This window comes from Sparus aurata, chromosome 17, assembly GCF_900880675.1.
Source record: "Sparus aurata chromosome 17, fSpaAur1.1, whole genome shotgun sequence".
Taxonomy (NCBI): Eukaryota; Metazoa; Chordata; class Actinopteri; order Spariformes; family Sparidae; genus Sparus; species Sparus aurata.
Window position 1 is genome coordinate 28,372,386 of NC_044203.1, and position 22,132 is coordinate 28,394,517.

The following is a 22,132-nucleotide window of genomic DNA, read 5'->3' on the forward strand; positions in this document are numbered from 1 at the left end:
AAAGTACTGTAAATAGCCCACTTTTCTCTCTCTAATTGCCTTCAGCAAAAGAAACTTTTAATAAGCTGTAAAAGACATACTGTATATTTTAATGACAAAAGGGAAATGAGAGAAAGGGTCTATCGCAACCAACTTTGGTTAAGAGGAAAGAATAAAAGGGAGCTGCTTTCAGCCTGGAGGGCCACGACAAAGGGAAGAAGAGAGGGATTACGGTTAAAATTGAAGGAAATGGAGGAAGAGAGAAAGACTCAAAGGGAGATTATAGTAAAGTGAAAGTGTGCCAGAGAAGTGGAGTACAGAGCGAGGAACAGCAGCAAAGCGCCTCTCGTCGCCTCTCTGTGGTTTGTGTTGTGCGTCTTTGAGTGTAGAGCGGAGGGGATGTTCTGGTGACTCTCAGCATATTGACAAGCCGCTGATACGAACGCTAACTGTAGATCCAATCTCGCCACATGTCTGTTTACTCTGGGGATTAAATTAAAGAACACAGCATCCAATTTCATACCTGGCTTCCCGCACCACCAAACACAATGTGACATTTACTCGCTAGCATGATGTCCTTTCTCTCCTCCCCTGCCTTTGACTCCCCCTCTCTCTCCCTCCCTCTTTTCAGAGATAGCACACTGAGTCACAAACAAGGATAGTTAGGAACAGAAAATGATGCAGACTGGAAATAAATTTGCTTATGGGAAAAACCTTGAAGTCATTCCTCTTCCCCCACACTTGGGAAAGTCAACTATTTCTCGACTGCCAGAGACAAATGGCTTATTCTGTTCCAGCTTTTTATTGTTTGCATTATCTGTTGGATCTACAGTAAGGTATGCCGCAGCGCTGCACAGATAAAGATGGCAATTAGCTGCCAGAAGTTGAGGATCGTCCATTATGAGAAACCTTTGGCCCCAACAGCAGAATAATTTAGAAAGTGCCTCCTCAATGTGAGATATCTGCAGTGGGGGAAAGAAATTAGACTCTCTATTCCAATTTGATTCATAACTCATGTGCAAGCACACACAAAAATAGCTATAGAGCATCTATATGGGGCTTAGCAACACCCAGAAAGAACAGCTCACTAACTTATTTGTCAATGCACCGGCCCCTGGTCAGTATCTTGCACATTGCTGCATGAAAGCAGATGATGTTTATAATATTTTCTCATATGTAACTGTCAATTTTCAGTTTTCTATGTATGCTCCTTGACTTGCAATCCTTACTCTAATCTTCATGTGTTATGTTTATTGTTATGCACCCATAAACTCCTCCCTTATGAGAAAAAAATCCTCATAAGTGAAAAGCTACTTGACAATAAACCCGCTTCTCACTCACTCAACACATCTTCTTACCTATACAACTGAATTCTACAGTTGGTTGTTTAGCAGCCAGCAGACTGAACTACTCCTTTCCTCTCCCTCACAGCAATCTGCTGTGAGGGAGAGGAGGGGCTGTGGAAAAGTGGGTGTGGTACAATCTATATGATTGAGACACACCTGTGAGAGACAGGCAAACAAAAAACAACAGGAGAGTGTGAGAGAAGAAAAGGAGAGTGGGAGCAGAGAAAAAGAGTGGCTGGAAAAGGGGTGAGTTGGGAGAAAAGCACAAGAAACTGAAGAAAGCTCATGGAACAAGTCTTCCTGGATCATCTGAGCGGGTTTGGACAACTTTTTTTGAACTGCTTTTTTGCTCATGATTAATGTGAATGACAGCTCTGTGGATCATTGTGCCTTGCGAATCTCATTATTTCTTTTTGCCCAGAGACTGCCATAGTGGCAGCGTACACCACTGTGCCCATTCCACACTATTCCACAACCCCTTACCCTTTCATAAATCTGAGAAATCACAACTTCTCCCAGTTTGGACTCTCCCTTCCCCCTCATATCCCAGTAACAGCACCTAGACTGAACACACAAACACACACCCCTACACACACACCCACATAAACACACACACATACGTTCCCATTCACCCTACCTTACTAGACATTTACAAATGGACACTATTTCAATGGCATAAAGCAAAAGAAGGATATTTAATTTGAATTAATTGTTTTAGGTTGTTTCTGCTATGTTTTTATGTGACTCAAGACAAATTCTCCCTAAATTCAATCAAACCAGTATGAAATAAAACACATTAAATATGCTTGATCAATATTTTCATTTGGATCCACATCAAATTGTCCTCATGACCTATATACAACGGGTTTCTCTCATGAATATCAATGCATTGTTCCTTCAGAAATTAAGGGTTTCAATGTTAAAGAAAGGGGGGAGGAATTAATGGTACTGTCCCTTTATTCAGGTCATTTTAACACAAACTAACTGCTAAGAGAAAAGTGGTAGAGCTCATGTAAATGAGTAGCTGACGGAGTAAGCCAAGTATTTAGCAAACCAAAGAGACCGAGGTCTTTTTCTCAGGAGCCTGAGCACATAAAAACACAGGTTTCTATGGAGATACCAGGTGGAGTGGTACATATGTGGTGTCTGTGATTGCTCAGCTTGTTTGTTCTCGCCTTCAACTGTCAATGCCTGTGGAGATTATTGATAGAGAAGGCAACATAAAGGAATTGGAGGAGGAGGCTCAGTAATCTTCCTCTTTGCAGTAAAACACATCATGAGAAGGTCAGAGCGGTACAAACACAGCCGTGTAGCACTGCAGCGATGACATCTAAAGGTAATATGACGCTGACCTATAAAGCACAACCTAAAGCAGAGGCATCTGTTGGAGGAGCGGCATCAATCCTCTGCATCAAGTATGAATACGACTTTAGCGGCGCAAATCTGGAGCCGGGCAGCTTGTGAGAGTGAGCGCCAACGGGACGCTGATGTTGCTCCGCTTGTGCTCGATCTGTATGTAATATATTGTGATTGTTTGCTTATGCGCTCGCCATATAAGTTTAATAAGCTGATGTCAAAGCTCATTGCTGGGAGTGTGTTTGGAGTTTCTGCCCTCCAGCAGCAGTCAGACATTTCTTTAATGGAGCATTAATACAAACAAATCACAGCGACCGACTCGATCATTGTCTCCATTATTTCCTCAAGTTTTAGCATTGACAAGAGCACAGTCCATTAACTTCCACTGTCCCCAGCTGCTGTTCCTTCCTAATGATGCTTTACATCACAAGTTGTGTAAGTAAAATACGCCTTGATGACTCATCTTGGGCCAACACCTGAAGGAAGGCCGGCAGATCACAGAAAAGGTTTTCTGTGATCTGCCAATATACAAAATTATAAGACAATAAATATCAGCGAGTGGGTAAATCAATTTGGCTTTGTTGTATTATTTCAGCACAAATTATGTTATTATTTTTGTATTGCTTTTTGCAGGTAACGCATGGTGTTTTTTTGGGTGAGAGGATAATCAAATATCAATAAAAACGTACTAACAGAAAAGTGAAAGTTCTGTTGATTATCACAGGATGAATTTGACAGCAAAGACGAAGTGTGGTAAAGATAAATGATGAATTCTCATTATTTACAACGAGGCTGAGGTCTATTTTATGCAAACACAGTGCCGATTTGTGCCAATCAGGAGGTCCAGTGTGTGGGATATTTAATCTTTCTGTACTTTCATCAAAACTCATCAACAGCTTGGACAAAAGCCTTGCACACTTTTACAGGCATATGTTCAGTTTTTGTTCATCTACCTGACAGATACACTTCCCTTTAATACCTTTCTGGAACAAGACATGCTCTTTGCGATCCTACTTACTGAAGTGTCACTGACTGTTAAAAGCAGCTCGAAACTTCAGGCAAAATCAGAGTTCGTGTGATGTTTTTGGGGAGATTTCATCAGATAATTCCGGATGCTGCTTTGAACCAGAACACCTGTCACTTGATTTAAGGACGGCACTTGAAAAGGGGTTTCAACTATGAACCTGGCGACATCGGGGGGAACGAGAGCCGCAAAGAGATCACAAACTATATTTCCAAGAGAGCTCGCATCGTTGCCTCAATAATCCTGACTCCCTAAAGAAGTGATGGAGGAAGACAGTACCCGTCCAAGTCTTATTAAGACCTGATCCGCCTTTTATTAAAGGGCTTCTTTATGGGATTTCCCTCTGGCTCAGCAGTGTGAACTGACTGATACGCTTCACTGCAGAGGACCTGAGGACCTCTCCGGATCTGGCTTCAATTAAAGGCTGTGACACCGATGGCAGGGTGTGAGGTTCCCTGCGATGACTGAAAGGTGAGGAAGACGTGGTGACAAAGGTTACTGAGGCGCGAACAGGTGAGACATGTTAGCTCGTTCTTCTCTTTCTACTGACAGCTCAAAACAGAGGATTTTTTTTGTAATTTCATTAATTCTGATTTGTTCAGTTTTCTTTTTTACCTTTTGAAACTATTTGGAAACTAGTATTTCACCTATTTTTCAAATTAAGGAATAACTTTTCCACATTGAAGTGTTTTTACAGGTCTTGGAGTACTACTGCCTATGTGAAATAAAGTAGTATGAAGCCTTCTGTGGCTCCAGAGGAAGCTGCATGTGATCTGATAGAGAACCTCCAGTGATGTCACTCATTGGCTTAATTGCACTGTGGGTAATGTAGGCGCCATGTTTTGAAAAGTCCACCGGTCTAGCATTGCTCTCCAACAGCACAGTTTTAAAACACAAAACTGATACAACTAAACCAAAAATAGTGCCTTTTGAATTCTGTGCATTCTTATTCCTTTTCAAAACCTGTTGCCTCTGTTACCCACGATGCAATTTAGCAACTGAGTGACATCACATGAGGAAATGTATCAGACGATAAGAGGCTTCCTCTGGAGTCAAAAAGGGCTTTACACTAGTTTTTCACATGTGCACTTGTACACCTCAATATGTTTAAAACAGGGTAAAAACAAGCATAAGCTGTAGTATATCTACTACTAAATGATTATTCAATATTCTAATTGTTAATTGATAATTAATCATTAAGAGAACAACATAAAATGAAAATATTGACCATATGACCAAAACATTTTTTTATCTGAGTTGTCTGATTTTATTCGCCTCGGTCTTGAATTGCTTTCATACCGTTTTAACTGTGTACAGCACTTTGTAGCTTTATGTTAAAATATGCTGTGTGAATAAAATGTATTATTAGAAATCTTTCAGCATGTAAACAAATACGTTCCAGAGATTAGTTTGCACATTAAAAAATAAATAAACACAGGATTCAAATTGCTCCACTGATTTCTTTCCTTTGAAAGGAGTCGGCTGTCTGTTTGCTTTCCCTCGCTCAGCTCGATTAATGTCCTCGCAGTCTGCTTTGCTCGCACATTATCAGTGTTGCGCGATGAATAATATAACTTTTGTGCTTTAAGTACCCTCTGCAAATTGCTGCCATTTTGTTTTTCGTTAATGACACCCATATTTTTTCCTGAGTTTGCGGGGAAAGAAAACATGTTCACATTCCATTTGAGGGACGTGGTTTCTTTAACGGCGACTTGAAATTCAGCCTCGATTAGTTTTTTTTCACTTGTGTGTCAAACTTTCCCAAAGTGCAACTCATCCAAACTTGCTGCTCTTGGCGTCCTGCTTGTGAGAGTTTGCTGAGGAAGGCAGCGGTTGTCCATCTATGTCAGACAGAGACTTTGTTGATCTTGAGTCATTTTTAATGAAATTTTAAGGCTGAAAGAATACGTGTCTGTTTAGATCAGTCACCTGAAATTCTTCCATATCTCTCTGTTTAGTTTTCCGGTATCTTGGTGTACATAGCCTCTCCAGAAAGAAAGGTCCACGGGTCATGAAAAACTATGCTGGATGACCTCTTTGAGCCTCGAGCAAAAGGCGGACACTCACCGAACATGTTGCCCAAGTGCCCGTTCCTCGTCAAAGGCCGCAGCTCGTTCTTCCCCCAGGCGTACAGTTTGTAGTTGTCCCAGGCAAACTTCATCATCTGCAACATAAACAGAGAGGACAAACACACCGGTCACTGGACTGACAACAGAACAACATGCCTCCAGACCTCGAGATGTAATTAAAATCGGTATCGCTGGAGGCAAAGACAATGATAGCTTATTGATCAGGCTGGATTAAGGACAGGCACGCAATTAACGCACGCAATTAAAACACACACAAACGCCACACTGCTGAACAATAAGATTGACATTTCCCCTGCAGCTAGTCCTCCTAAATTAAAGACCAAATGATACCAGTAGATGAAAAGTAGGTTGAATAGATAAGAACACAGCTGGGAGAGCTGTTTTTCTTTTTTTTAATTGCTTCGTATTCCTCCCAAATGGGGAAAAAAGGGGTCTGGACGTGATTTGTAAAAGAGGAAAGAAGCAGTCTCACATGCATTAAAACAAAGCACGACAGGGACAGCTACAACTGACTGAGAAACACAGTCAGGGAGAGCTGAGATCGAATATACTAGTGAAAATCCAAAAAGAAAACTTGCCAACATGCTCCCGATGGCAATGCAAGACTGTGCAGGGAGTCCAAACTATATTTTGTGACACAAACTCGCACCACAGTATGTGATAGCTCCCAGGACATGTTATTTTATTTAACAGAGCAATGTTTCCATCTATCAGAGATCTTTGACAGCCATTGTCAAATAGACATTTCAAAGCAGGAACAAGCAATGTGTAGTCAATGGCTGGTTTTTCACAGGTATGAAAACAGTCACTCCAAGTGGTGTGAGCACACTCTGTCTGAGGGATTCAAAATTCCCTCTAGTGTGGTAGTATAAAGAGTCCAAACCAAGTAGTTTTGGAGGCTGAACCTAACCAGAAGATGGCGTCATAATTTGAACGTTAACAGTCCGTAAGTCATATTATGAGAAACGTTAGTCAGCAAGCTTTATTTTGAAAGTCTACACAGACGTTGCATATTTATTGTTGCCGTTCACGTGCGAAACCGACGCTGGAAGGTCAAGTGGACTGACAAGCTGCCATATTGGACGAGTATAGACTGAGAATGCGTTGTGCTGGAATACATCTTTGAGTTTTTCAGAGCCCAAAGCTCTCGGAGCAGCAGAGGGCCAACAGCAGTCAGTGTTTCATGTGCAGGTGATGTGGCAGTCTGAGCCAAATGTAGCAAATGATGAGTGAATTAAATAAAATTATTCACAGTTGAAGGCCCACGCTCCCCTACTTTGAACAACCACGCTCTCGTTTCAGTGCAGAGCATCAGATTTGATTTAAGAACGCGCCCGATGTTCACTTTTTCAGCGTGTAATCATGCTAATGCTTTGCTTTCTAAATATAAATTACAGCCAAAGCCCATGGGAATGTAATTAGTTTTGCATTGACTCTTTTTGGCAAAAGTAAAGTTTTGGAAAAGAGCTGTTTCACATCCATGGTTCAAAATATGGGATGAGCAATTTCAGCCACCATGAAAGGGTTTGAATCTACAGAAAGTCTTCATATCTCTCACCACATGTTGGCGATATGACAACTATGAAGATACGTTCTTATGGAAATGAGCTAAGATGAAAACACACTCATTGTTTTTTCATTATCTCGTTTCCATTGGCGTCTCTCATGTCTGACAATTGCAGAGGATCTGTGTGTCCTAATGATTCAGCTGCTATCACTGCCAAGTAGCCTGATTACATTTTTCAAAAGAAACGAGAGAAAGCTGTCGACACGTCTTCATCAAAGAGATGCACACGCATGAAAAATGCATTGAAATAAATAACAAACCAGTTCCAGTATACGAGTGCGCTTGACCCGAGCGCTCTCAGCAGTGACATGTTCATGAAATTCAATTATCCTCGCCATGATAAAACAAACATGAAGAAAGTGGAGATCTGCAATCTGTGGAGAGATGGACAGATTGTCCAGGATTTCATTTTTTCCCCCTCTCTGGATTTCACCGTAACACGATGTCATCTCTATTATCAATACTGCATGAGGCTCCTCGCTCTCCAGGAGGTCGGCTCACATAAGCCTGTGAGAAATAGACAACATGAATCCGATTACCTCCGACAAGGCCTCCAGCAGAAAATCCTCTCACCCTAAAAAGCTCATTATAGACACCTCAAAGGATAGAGAGCTGCAGCCATTTCTCACACTCAACAACAACAGTTCCCATACAGAACACGTTGTTCAAATGAATGCTGAATGTCCTCCAGGGTCAGGGCAACAGAGACTTCGGGTCACGGAGCTGAGGTTTGATTACAGGTGAATTGCTCTGCTTAACATGAAGATATTTTGATGCTACTGCCAGTTTAGTGTGTGATTGGGCTTTTGTGGTCAGAAGAAACAACATTATCTGCATCATCTTTGCTCTTTTCTCTAGCTGTTTTTCTTCGTCTTGAGTCTGTTATCAAGTCGGAGAAAGCAGCACTTGAAACAGCCTTTCTATTGTTTTGTTTATAGAAACAAATGTATGCAGTAGCAATCTCACACAGCGTGAAAAGCTAGCACACAATATGATTAAAGGGAATAGCACCAATGAATCTTATGGTGGAAATACGTCCACAAAGTGTAGAAAGAACAAAAATAGTCTGATTGTGTCCCGACAGAACGTCTTGCCCCGCGGAATGAAAACCAGAAAGTGTCAAGTTTTATTTGAAACCATCTTTTACAACGCCGGCCTGTCTCGCTCCATCGGCAGCTTTAAAAACAAAAGGAACAAAAGCGTTGGGAAGTGTTTGCTCAACGTATAGGATTCATTTAATGTTAGAAAGTGTCGCTCTCTGTCTCTTTTGAAGGACATTTCAGACTTTGCAAAAATGATCAAAAGACATGATGGGAGCTGCGAGGGAGGCAGGCCTTTATGACTATTATAAAATAAATGTGAGGCAAAGTAGGAAACGAGCAGATGGTACGCTCAAACTGCCTGACTGTAGGCACAGAGAATGTAAAACGGCAGCATCAATCTGTGATGACATGATTTAAAAGATGCCAAAAGAAAGAATCGACTGCAAGCAGCGCTGCAGCTAAATTTAACTTTCACTCTAACTATAATAATATCAATCTGTCCATTTTCTTATTGTTTAATCTAGAAAATGTCAAAACGTCTCAATGTGTTTTGTCCTAATAACAATCTGAAACCCAAGAGCATTTGTTTTAATGACAGACAAGACAGAAAAGCAGCAAATCAAGTTAATCATGACATTTTGGAAGCTGAAACAAATTATTTGCTAATGACTGAAATGATTAATCAGGTGAATCTGTGATGAAAACTGTTGTGAGCTATTCCTTCTCTTTCACTCAAAAAGATTTTAGATTTTTGGTTTTGGAGAACCAACTGCAGCAAATTAAAATGGACAGAAATGTAACTGTCAGTGCATCATTCTGGAGCATGGGACTTGACCCAAACCAGTCCTGACCCAACTGGTCGGGTTGCAATCAAACAAAAATGTAGAATCCATGTCCAGTTCTGGGTCAGGTTCAGTAATGTAAGCTCACATGGTGCTTTCAAGTTCCTTTAGTGAAAGTGTAGTGCAAAAATAAGTGTCTGTGTTGGGGCCATATGTCCTTTTATAGTTCTGTGTGTGCTGAAGGTCTGTTGGTACTGATTGAAACTTCAAGAAATAAAAGAAAAAAAGGACTGAACAGAGTCTACAATCGGATACAAAAAACAGAACTAACATTACTGCCTGAAGAAGGCAAGGGTAAATATCTAGGTGCAAATTAAATGAAAGACTTGTTAATTCCTCGAGGGCCTTTTTCTTTTTGTTGAGGAAACCGGATTTGCTATGTAACAGTTTTGAAGAAGAGCAGATACTCTGCATTAAAGCTCTGTTTTGGTGCCAAAATATGAGCACGATCAAACTCGCCCTGCGTTAGAATATTTGGCTTTGCTTCCTGCTGTGACACGCTGAAGCTGTTTCATTCAGCTGGAGGGAAACCAATATCTGGCATTGTGTTTACACATCTCTGCTGCTGTGCGCTGTGGAGGGTTTAAAGTGTGGGAGGGCCGAGGTCAAACAGCCATAGGATTGCTGGTGAAACAACACATCATCACAGCACACAACGCACACAGCGCTAATCGATAGCTGCAGCCACAGCCTAGCATGCTGCCCCTAATGCTGGCTTCTCCAAGAGAGCGAGTGGGTGAACGATTCATTTCCTGGGGCACAAAAAGCAAACATAGACATGATCAGACATGATCAGACCTGATCTGACAGGACATTGAGTGTCCTTTGGTTATGCTAATTGGCTGATTCTTGGGCTGAGAGGATCGATAGCTTGAACACAGAGCTAGTGATTAAAATAAATCAGGGATTGATCGGGGATACAACGTGCCAACACCAAGACCGCAGGTCAGTAGTCATGCTCTGTTGATCATACAACACCAACCAGATCATGAGAGAGACACAAGCAGTTGCATGACTGATTACATAAAGTGTAAACCCACCGTGATGTCTTGCATTGGTTTGTGGACTTAAAACCAAGGTTTGGCATTTTGGAGCTGACTGAGAACCCAAGAACATGCCGTGATAGTGACTTGTCACAAGGTCCACGCTCCCTAAAACATACCCTACTTTATCAATATTTCCACAGTTATACATAATTTACAAAATGAACATCATGCTGCATTGAAAAGGACTTGAAACTAGAGATTAAAACCATAAATCCATTAGCAAAAGTTTACCAAGATATACAGACAGAAGTAGAGTCATTTTCTCATAAGCTAACTTGCAATCTGAGTATTTTTTTAAACCGGTGAAGTTGCTCCGTGCTGGCTATAGCTCCATCAATATAAGTCTATGCATAAATATAGGAAGAAAAACCTGAAGCTGCTGCAATATTCGTTTTACTTCAGATAAAATGCCTGATTTTTCTCAAATGAACTCAATGTCACTGCAAGGGCACACAACAAAAGTGTATCCATATGAATTTGTCTGCTCTCAAAAAAGAGCTACTCTCTGTTACACTTTAGTCATCTGGAAATAACCCAGGTTTCCACTGTAGGTTGTAAACACTCGAGAAAAATGACACCACAATTATCGCAGTGTTAGTCCTCTCCATCCTGGAAAAGCCCAGCGCACACCCGGACCCGGTCTGTTGTTGTTTCCTCTGCATCGTGCAGAACAATAGTTAGACTCACAGGTGTATAAAACAAAGATGATGAAATACAGATTGTACCATTTGTACAATTGTACCATTTTAAACCCAAATTTTCCCATAAACAGTATTGAGGTTTTTTAGATGCAGGTTTATCCACTAATAGCAGACAACTGCCAGTAGATGAGTTTGCTCATCTGTTTAAATCCTTGCGTGTCATGTTTGACATGGCGAGATAAATTGCCTTGCACCCTTCCCAACTGATGACAGGAGTAAGAAGTTGGTTGGTGATGGTGATGTTATGGTGAAAGAGGATTTCATGTGACAGTTTCTAAGACCACCAAGTCTAAAGAATGGAAAAATCATCTCAATGCGCGCGTCAGACTCTGTCAATAGCACAACCTCTACAATTGTGCTTGCGTGAATGAAGAAACCTTGGTTATGCAACGCAATTTGTTTGACTGAATGTGTGGATCTGTATTTTGTTCGTTCTAAGGACAAGGTGCATCTCTTCAATAGATGCATGTGTTTCTTTATCTCAAGGCTATGATCAACCATTCTTTGTTTCTCAGAATCTGCTGGAACCATATTTGCTTCCTCTATGGCTGCCTGTGTGTAGTACAGAAACTCTCAATACAGTGCATAATGTAAGAACACCAAGGACGGCTGATATGTAGATCCTTGTGTGAAAAGTCATGAAGGAAGAACAGGGGGATAGGGATTTCAAAGGACTGTTTATAGCAAGAGCTCATGGATCTTAAAGTGAAAGTTATTGGGTCTCTTCTTTGGGTCGGCTTGAGTTCAAACCACTTCAGTTAATTTGAATATACAATAACTGGCAGCGTATTCACATCGGGTCAAAAGTGAGGCTTTTAAAGCTTGTTTTATCCGCCACTGAGACTTATCTAACGAGGTTCATGTTTAACAATTTCAAGGGAATGACGCAGAGGCAGAGAACCATCTGGCACTGAGCAGAGACAATCCGAACTAAGGTTTCTTTGATGCAATGATGTAAGAGATAACAAGCAACTTCTAAACCAAAAGTAGAGACGTTTCAGAGAAGTCAGAATAAGGAGACGTTGCCGGAGGGGAAGGTCTCAGTCTGGAGTTCAGATGAAGAGACAAGTCTTGTGAATGGTGAGCACTGAGCTACTATCTTGATTATCTGATCGACAGCGATCCACAGTCAACCTCAAACTAAATGACATACAGTCATAATCATCGGCACAAGGGTTTTCCTCATGGGGTGATTCCCAAAGAGGATTCGGTTTTTCCCTCAAGACATGCTGTAGTTAAGAGTTGACACTGTATCTGCTGTTTCCAATGTCTGGTCTTGCCTTTCAGGATTGGCAAGCTAGGATGACAATCTTTGGTTTAAGTTCAAAACCACTCGGCACAGGATTTGCGATGGTTTTTCACCACTGGAAAGATGATTCTTGCAAAAATTTGGGCTGTCTCTGCAGTAGAAAGATACAAATATTTTTTAAACTGGTGCTACAAAACCAGAGAAAACAGAGAAAATGGCTATGGTATAAAATCTACAACAACTAGAATGTGCCGCACTGAAACAATAAACACTCCCAATGATGGGTGCTGATGGGTGACATATACGAGTTGGGCACTGTTCGGTCTTACCTTGTCGTCATTGTCATTGGTTTATAGCTCATCAGCCCTGCCTGGTTTTGACAGTTCGATCATAGACGTATCATAGCGAGACACCCCTCACTCAAGTCAAAAGAGAGAGAGCAGCGGCTCTTGATATGACTGTACTCTGTGTGTCCTTGAATGCAGACATACAAAAATCAAGTCGCCCAAAAAAAGAAGGAAGGGTCATTACGTCACCGTATCTGGCTTTGGTGCCAGACTGTGGTGACTGATGTATTGAAGTCAATGGGAGATGCAAGGAGACAAAACCCCAACCTATTTACGTTGTATGACCTCTAATGAAGAAATGCCTCTAGGAAAATGAAAGGACACAATTCAGAAAGTAGGTAAACAACTGCTTTTTTTTTTTGTTTGTCCTTCGATTTTGTTTGGGAAAGGCTCCTGTTTTCAGTGTAATTGCAGTCTCATCAGTGATGTTTGGCAGGACCTGCCCCGTTTGGTTATTAGTCCTGTCAATCATTTAGTGGGGAAAAAATCAGCCGTTAAGCGACTCTCTCAAGTGTTTTCTTTGATTTTCTAGAGGCATTTCCTCATCAGAAGTCATACGACGTAGATACGACGTTGGGTTTAAGTGTGTTTCTCCATGCTTCTCTTACTGACGTCAATACACTAGTCACCATTCAGTGATGTAAAGTCACTTTCTTTTTTAGGTTCCCTGAAAAATACTCCTTAAAAAGATGGGGAGCTCTAGGTGCTGGGAAAATGGACTGAAGTGTACCACTGGTGAAACCGGATGATAAGTGAAGATTAATGAGTTACCAGCTTTTTTACACACAGACAGAATATCTCTTTTAAAGAAAAAAAAACTTAATTTAATGAAGTGCAGATTTGTGTGTCTGTGGTGGGCTGCCTTGAGAATTCATATCCACTGTGGTTATAGATAATTAGCTAACAGTGTGGGCTGAGATCGAGCCGCACCACCAGTGGAGATCACTATGCTGGTTCTTCTTAAACATGTTGCCTGCAGCCGGGTTTGGACTCAGCGGCCTGCTGGCGGCCCACGAGAGGTAGAGATATACGGAGATTAACTCGTGGGCTGAACAACTTGTAGCATATTCTGGACAACTAATTAGAGAGAGATCTTCTGCTTAAGGCACAGCAACAGTCCTCTCCCCCCCGATATCGCCGCATTCTGTAGCTGTGTGGGTTTCTTCAAAGAACCCTGCTGTGTAGCTCGCAGCACAATGTATTTCTGTTAAAATTATGGAGAATGTTTTACACAGGAAAGATACTTATCAGATATGTGTGAAACATATTCTGTGTTTTGTTTTGTTTTTGTACACATAACACAAAAATATATAACACAAGAAAAGCCTCGTCAGGGAGGATTGTTCCATCTGTGTTTTCTGACAGAAAAGCAAATAAAATATGAATACAATCATGCATTCTCAACATTATTTAACCTCACACCATTTCTACTGCTAGTGCAGATGACAGGAATGATGCAGCAAATTAGTTTTCCTTATAAAAAATATGGAAAAACTAAGCAAAACATTCATACGCTCATAGTCTCACATACAGTCGATCGACTGTGGGAGAAAAAGAAAAGATGCTCAAAGAGATACAAAAATAAAAAGCCTTCAGGAAACATGTAATATGTATGTGTTACGGCCTTAAAAAAGAAGTAGCACAGTGCTCATACAACATGGCCATATATTTCTAGGGTCAGGAGTACGAGTCCCACTAGGGCCGTCCATGTTGGACAATACTCTGTGGTACCGTCTGGCACTTTGGATAAGAGCATCCAGTAACAGCATGCAGCATGAGACCAGAGGCGACCCCTCGGTACATAGGCTTTCCGAGTGTCTTAAGTTTGTTGTGCATCCACTCTCTTGACAGTTGTTAGAAAATGCTGCTGCCAGGCTTTCAACACGAAGAAACGCAAAGAAAACAAAACCAGAAACAACGAAAAGAAGCGGAATTACACCAGTCCTCGCTGCCCCTCACTTATTACCAGTGACTTTTAGAATTGATTTTACTTGTTTTTAAAGCTTTAAATGGTCTGGCTCTTGCCTACATCTGTGATTTGCTAACTCCATATGAGCCTAGTCGTTGCTTGAGATCTCCTAACAATTCCAAAAATCTCGACTTGTGACAACAAGTGACTGCCTTTCTCTGCCCAAGAATCTCAGGCTGGTACACTCACTTCCTTTAAATCACATCAATACATCGTCTGGCCTTTTCTTAACTGACGCTATTAATCATCTCTTTATCCTCTTCATATCTTATGGTTTTATTGTGTTTACTTAGTAAGTCCTTGTCCACTGTATAGCACTTTGTAACTTTGTGTTTGAAAAGCACTATATAAATAAAAGTTTATTGTTGCTAACTGCATGCAAACATGATGTGGGTCTTAGCAGAGAAGATAAAACGAAACCCAACTGATCGATCTCAGCTTTGACTGACAGGATTCATTATCTATTCCAGTGCGACGGAAAGCCATCCTGGTGAGAGGAGAGAAAACACTTGTCAAACTCCATTGTACACATCTGGAGGAAGCAAAGACACCAGGAGGATCACAATAAGTAACATGACGTCGAGGTCACCCAAACAAAACTAGACCACTGCGTGGAGAAGCAGCTGTATAAAAACTGACAGCAGACGCATTCACGTCTGATGACGGGATTAAACGAAAGCATCTGCCAGCGATCACTCATCTTTTTTATTATTCTACTCTGACGGGGACGAGTTGCTGAAAGTAGAATATCATCAAATTCATCAAATAAAAAAACATAATACATACGAGATTTAACACTGCATGACAACACACGGCAGTTAGAAATAATGATATCAACTGGAAAAGAAGACCTAAGGAAATGAAATGGTAAAATGATCCTCGTGATCTAACAGCTTTAAAATCTTGTTGATGGATTTTAAAGCTGTTAAAATCTATCAACAGGATCAACAAGTGATTTTAAAGCACCTGAGTTTCGTAGTCCACAGAACATTTCTGGAGCTTCACAGCAAAACAGCAATGCAGAATTCTCCTTAAAAACTGAAGTAGACTGAAAAAAAAATATAAACTGTTTTATAATGAAAGTCTCCAGATGCCCGAAAGATCTCAAATTGTTTTTTTCAAAAGGACATTATTTACACCCTCGATGCGTGGTCGAGCTTGTGGCCCCGCTTCAGACTGGGTGCACTCTGACGCTTTTAGCTCAGCAACTACAGTAGAAATATTCAGGCTTTAAACAAAAATAAAAAAAGAGTGTAAACAATGTCTTTCCAAAGCAATTTGTGATCTCAGAGCTTCTGGGGACTTGGTTTACGCCAGACTGTACAGAACAATGTTATGTTTGTCAAGATTGTTTTTTTGTATGTCTTAAAGAAGTCCCAAGCTACTACAGCAACACTGTTTTGCTGTGAAGCTCCTGAAATGTTGAAACTTTCCCTCAGCAACAGAGGTGAGTAGATAATGGCTAAATCATCATTTCTGGGCAAACTTATCCTTTATATGCAGATTCCATTCTTCATTGTTTTTGCTCTTTACAAGCTAACCAAGTGCTTCTACATGTATTTTTGCAAAATGCCAACTCACTGCACAATGTGGCCTCTCTTCTAAAAACAGAGGGAAAACTCTGTGGAAACCGTGCTGACCACAGCTCCTGTGCCTTAGCTGAAACAATACGGATCAGTTCACATGAACAAGAGTCTTATAAATAAACATAAGGCATGCTAATGAGCGCTTGACACTTTCCCACCCTCCACGTTCTCTAACACAGTTGTTATGTTTGGTTCCATGAGCGTGGCGTCCCTTTAATCTGAGGAGGCTTTGGGTGGATCATGGATAATAAATCACCCCTGCACTCCGGTAGGCGACACGAGAGGCGGCTGCTTTAACGAGGTGCTGTGTCATCACCTGAAACCGAGGGGACCTTTAACGAGAGAAGGCACAGGAATCAGCTTTCCTCCGCCGTTTCCCCGTGAACTTCTCACCTCCACTCACACATCTTTTCCCGCTCAAACTTCCTCCAGCTTACAGTGTCAGACCTGTTTTTGGAGAGGGGCCATTTCCTGCCCATTAAAACCAAATTTGCAGCGAGTGGTGACGGAGCCTTGTAGGTCTCTGAAGGCCACGAGGTCTCATCCTGAGTAAGCACAAAGCTGTGGTCAATTACAAGCAAGTCCCAGAACAAGAGTCGAAAGATGGGCAACCAGGCAGCACTGAGCTGCGGATCGTTCATGCATGGAATTAATGGCCGTGTGGAATCAATCCCCAAATCAGCTGACCATGAGAACAAGGCGCTTTCCAGAATAATGGACGACAACAAAAAATAGAAACGTTGTAAACCTCTTTACTAATCCTACATAAACAGACCGTATCTAACTTTTGCTAAGACATAATTGATGTCGCTAAGAAGCATAGGATCATGGGAATTGATCTCTTTGTCTCTAGGAATGTTTTGATGTTTTATTCACGCCGTGTTTAGTCACATCTGCTGACTGCCTTCTTCACTCTCTGGTGTATCATCTGGTGTTTCCCCAGAAGTTGTATCAACAGGTGATCAAATGAAACACGACGTTACCTTGAGAAACATTTCGTAAAAAGTATGTACACAGTTGAATAAAATATTTAAAGGAGTCATCACCCGGAAATCGCAATTTCTCTCGTTAAATCATGCATATTGGTGTTGGACCTCTGTTGAAACTTGCCTGAAAAGCTGGAGTTTGAAAGTGGCTTATTTTTTTCGCTTTGGCTCTTTTTCCGAACAGGAATAGCGCACAATAGTGTGAGTTCCTAAAGCACAAGATTTTGACTCTGCTCCCGTGGTGACGTTACCACAGGAGGCTACTTGCATAAGCATCGGCTCACAGCTGTCCTCAGCCAGACTTTCTGAGTGAGCACGCCGAATCTGCTTATTTCTCTGTCATTTTCACGCCATACATCGTGACCGCCAGCATTAAAACTCAGGTCTTACATGTAAAACACAAGTGTGAAAAGTAAGAAGGAAAAAAAAAGAATTTACCATTCAGAGACGTCCTGCTGTAAACTTGTCTCTTCCACCGTCTCTGCCTCTTCACTCTCCTGTTCGGGTTCCTACTCTGGCTCGTACACAAAAGCCTGAATTCCGTAAGGTTCGTCATTTAGTGTGTGCGCCATGACAGGGGGCTGTTTATGTTTTGGAGTCTGTGTGCATGCAGGCTCGCCCCCCATTCCGGCTCTGTCCTTCCTGCGGCCAATCAACGCGCGCCTCATTATATATTAATACAATGCACATCCGGACCGGTCAAAACCTCGCGCATAATCTTGCGTGAGAAAGTTGCGGTATGAAAAAGTGTCAGAACAAGCTCTATGTTTGATTTAAAAAAAAATAAAAAATTCTAATAAGTTTTAAGAATTGATCCAAAGCGATCCAAGAGGGACTGGATATGTAAAAAACCAGGTGATGACTCCTTTTAAAAAAAGGTCTTATTGTTTAAACACAGTTGCCAGCATCTGATTTCAGCCGTATTGTATTTTAAAACGTACTACAAGATATTCTATCAAAAACTGATACTATTATTATATTTCAACACATTGTGAAGCCTCAATATGGGTTTGTTTTTTGTTCGGCCAGCTGTTGAACAGCGACCAACGGGAGTGCCACAATTAAAACAAAGTCTTTATTTGGGTTATTTCCTTTATTATTCAAGTAACTTGCCGTTTACTTATTCTGTTCTTTTAACCCCCAATGTCGCCTACTCTGATTTAGCATCAACCAAAGGTCACAACGATGGTTGTAACAGTTTTTCTAATGGAAAAATGTCCATATTTGACATCTTATATAATATATTTGCTGACAGCCAATAAAATTGAAGGAATTGCTTTAAATCTGTACCCCTTGTCTGCAGGTATTGATTCAAGTCTGCACACAGCTCCGACGACCTTCACCAATAAGCTAGAACAGTCTGTACGTAGCCTGAGAGGCGAAACATGGAGCAAAAATAGAAAGCAAAGCACTCTCTGCTGCTCATTAGAATAATAACTGAAGGCGACTCAGATGAGTGTATTAACATGTTTTTATCGACTCAAATTATCTCTCATCTTGACTGCAGCAGCTGGACAGCAAAAAATAAAAGGTTTCATGAAGACTTCAGGAAGAAAACCAAGCTGAAAAAATATGGGTGATGAAGGTTTTTCATTAACGGACAGGACAGAGAAGAGCACAAAGGGTTGAGGGACTGTTCACAACTGCTACTTTTTGCAGACTTCAGAAATATGCAAACTAACTGCACACCAAAATCACAGCATATTCCTGATTACAATATATCCGCACAGTCCTCGCAATTAAGAAAAATCGAGTCAGTGAGCACTGGTACACTCAGAAACGCTCACACCCAGCTGCAAGACACATCATTTGAGCAAATCACTTTGACAACTGATGCGGACACCTGGATATGAGCTGCGAGCGTCAGATTTGTTTTTGCAAATCATTCCCAGAGAGCTGCCTTCCACGGTGTTTATGTGACGTCTGTATTATTTTCAAGGCTAACTTTCAGTATTCATCTGTTAAAAATGACATAAATTACTTTTCATCTAATGGAATTTAAATCAGCGTTATTCTTCACAATGTAAATCCACCGCCATGATGTGCACATCATATGTATTTACATATGCATTTGTCCCCTCTCTCTCTCACAGGTGTCCTCGCCGCTCTCTCCAAAACGGATCATTAGGAGAGAAATGTGGCCCGTGCCAAGTCGTCTCCTGAGCGTCTCCCACTGGTGGGTTTGAGAGATCCGAGGCGCCATGAAAGATTCATGCCAAGAGAGAGAGGATCGCCACAAGGAGCCCATTAAAATGTCTGGACCGGACTTGAATTTTTGGGGCGGTAGACCTGGAGTATTAACATAGCTAAATGGCCCCAGCAGAGCCGGCAGATGATGAGTAATGACGAGAAAGAGAGATATGATAATAGAGTTGTGAAATGGGCCTAACTATGGCTTTAAAACTGAACTGGAGGAATTTAGTATCAGAATCATATTGAACACTTGAGGACTTTGTCTTTGCGTGGGCAGACACTGGGGCATTTAGCAGACGCTTTTGTCCAAAGCGACTTACAGTAATTCATACATACATGCATACACTAATGGCGGTGGCTGCCATGCAAGGTGCCGTGCAGCACATCAGGAGCAGTTTCGGGTTCAGTATCTTGTCCAAGGACACTTCGACATGCACACCAGAGGAATCCAACCAGCTACCTTCCGATAACAAGATGATGGCTCTACCCCTGAGCCACAGCCGCCCGAACCAGTGACTGTTATACTGAAACTGTACTAACCAATCGACCAGCACACAGAACATGAACACTGGTCGCTCTAATCCTTGGACAATTGTAAAGTTTGAGAATGAAAGCAGCTTATTAGGACCTTTATTTACATTTGTTGTTAAGGCGGCGACCTCTAGCAGCTGTAGTAATTATTGCAGCTGCAAAAGAGGAAGTCAGGAGAGGTAGTACAAAGAGTGCAAAGTCGTTATAGGAAAGTGGACAGGGTACAATAATCCTACTAATGACGTAACATCTCGATGTAGCTAAGTTTGTAACGGACATTACTGAAATAAGTAACATTTTATTTTAACTCAAATTAACAGACCTAACATAACCAAACTGCGACCGTAAGACAGTCATTTACGTATGAGAATGTGTTGTGACAACAGCTCTTCATGGAGCACATAATGTATACACATGCTTTTAATTAGCTTATACTTAAATAAAAACAATTACATTACTCACCCCTTAAAGCAGTATAAACATTAAAAAAACTATTTCAGCATTCAAACATTATAAACTTTCTGATCACTTCAATAAACTACCCGAAACTTCATACATTCCTCTATGTACACTCATATCTCTATACACACACACACTATGAATGGAAAGTAAGAGGAAAATAGAATATGGAGCAGCAGAGGGCCGCCGGATGAAGACAATATGGTCTGTCTGTCCTGCAGCGTTCACCTCAAGTTCAGTTTCACATGGCAGCACTCTCAAGACTACAGTATGCTGTAGCCCTTTGACAGCAGCCACATGGGAAATCAGGCCGCTGAGCTGCTCAAACTGGGAGACAGTGGACCAAAATTTATGACGTGCCAGAAATCCAACCGGTCATCTGCGATCGAGGTCGTTGATCGTTCAGGCACTTAAATCAAGCATCGTGACCCCCTAAAAGTGCACGTCAGAACAACAGGAAGACGTGGCGGAAACTTCCCCGATTCCCAACCGTGGTTCACAGAACAGGGAACTGCCTGATGAAATCTGCCAGTCAAGCTGTCCTCACCACGCTGGCTGTGTGAGCCCTGAGATGACCTCCTGCTCCTCACTGTAAGGTTTATCAGCTAGAGAGGGTCAAAAGGTAACAGAGTGTGCAACAGCCCGAACCAGCCGCTGTAAAGACAGCCATGCAGAAAGAGGAGAGGACATGGAGATGGTTGGTGGGATGGTGCAGCAAGAATTTGTGCTCAGGCCTGAAGACTAGAGAGAAAAAATCTGCAGCAGGTGTTTGGATCACCACCATCGAGACAGTCACAGTCACAGAGGCAGCGTCTAATTGATTGCAGCTTAAGAGATCAATATTTTCTATTACCAAAGGCTGAAACTACCATATTATGTAAAGAAAACGTCAATTGTAGTGATGATGCTGCAGAAAAGTGCCAAGCAAGATCACATCAGTTTCATTTCTGTTGCAGCGACACTCTTACTATTGGTAAAAGTAGTGATTTCTTTTGGTTTGAACATAGTTGGTAACATCTGGGATAATGTACGTACTCAACTCAAAAAATATATGAAAAAGGTCAAGTAGTTTTCAGACTGTTAATGTGGAAATGTTAAATATTATATGGTGTTAACTGGCAACTTCTGAGGTGAATAAAGAAGAAAGAACTCTTCAGAAGAAAGTCCCTTGAATGTTTTCAGTGAGTAAACGAATCCACACACACCGTGAACTGCTTGTCTGCATATTCAGAGCCCCGACAGCCGTCCCCCTTTTCAGACTGACAACTTGACTGAAACACTGGATTAACACCGCTGCTCCCTTCTTTCAAGAATTCAGCGAATTCCCTTCCAAAGTGATGTTTGTCTGCAGTGGAGCTCTCGAGGCCCGAGTCAAACAGTTTTCCCTCCTTTCAGTTTCCCTGGATCACTGAGCGGGCGCAATCAATAGACCTTGCCAGAAGAGCTGATGGAATCTGAGGGAGCGGCGAGCAGCTGAGTGGTCTCCAAACTTGGTGGGAGTAACGAGGGGAACTTTCACAAGAAATATCGCTGCACCCGATAAGAAAAACCTCCAACCTGCTGCCTCTCCGTCTCCCTGCTGACAGGAAGCCTCTGTCCTCAAAAACAAGCTAGTAGTGAAATTGCAGAGACAATGCGGGAAATGGGGGGGTTAGTGAAAGTAAATACAAACCATTACAGAGCTTTTACACTATTATTAGAAAGAGTAAGGCAGAGGAAAGGAACAGGAGAGAAGGAAGAAGGACATACCGAGGAGTGGGGAATAAACTGTCTGCAAGAAATTGCCAATTTGAGTTGGCTGCCCGGCGACAGGGTTCC

General features: G+C 41.6%; 1 protein-coding gene and 1 long non-coding RNA gene across 3 annotated transcripts in view; one reads left to right on the forward strand and one right to left on the reverse strand.

Moving 5' to 3' along the window:
- LOC115567290 (mannosyl-oligosaccharide 1,2-alpha-mannosidase IA) overlaps positions 1 to 22,132 on the reverse strand; it is a 215,089-nt gene that overhangs the window by 113,765 nt on the left and 79,192 nt on the right. For both annotated transcript variants that reach the window (XM_030393699.1, XM_030393700.1), the window contains exon 2: positions 5,773 to 5,869. In XM_030393699.1, coding sequence (XP_030249559.1) covers positions 5,773 to 5,869 — 97 coding nt within the window. The remainder of the gene's footprint in view (positions 1 to 5,772; positions 5,870 to 22,132) is intronic.
- On the forward strand, positions 1,441 to 20,191 carry LOC115567291 (uncharacterized). Its single transcript, XR_003981169.1, has 2 exons — positions 1,441 to 1,642; positions 19,225 to 20,191. It is a non-coding gene; the product is annotated as an uncharacterized LOC115567291 (long non-coding RNA).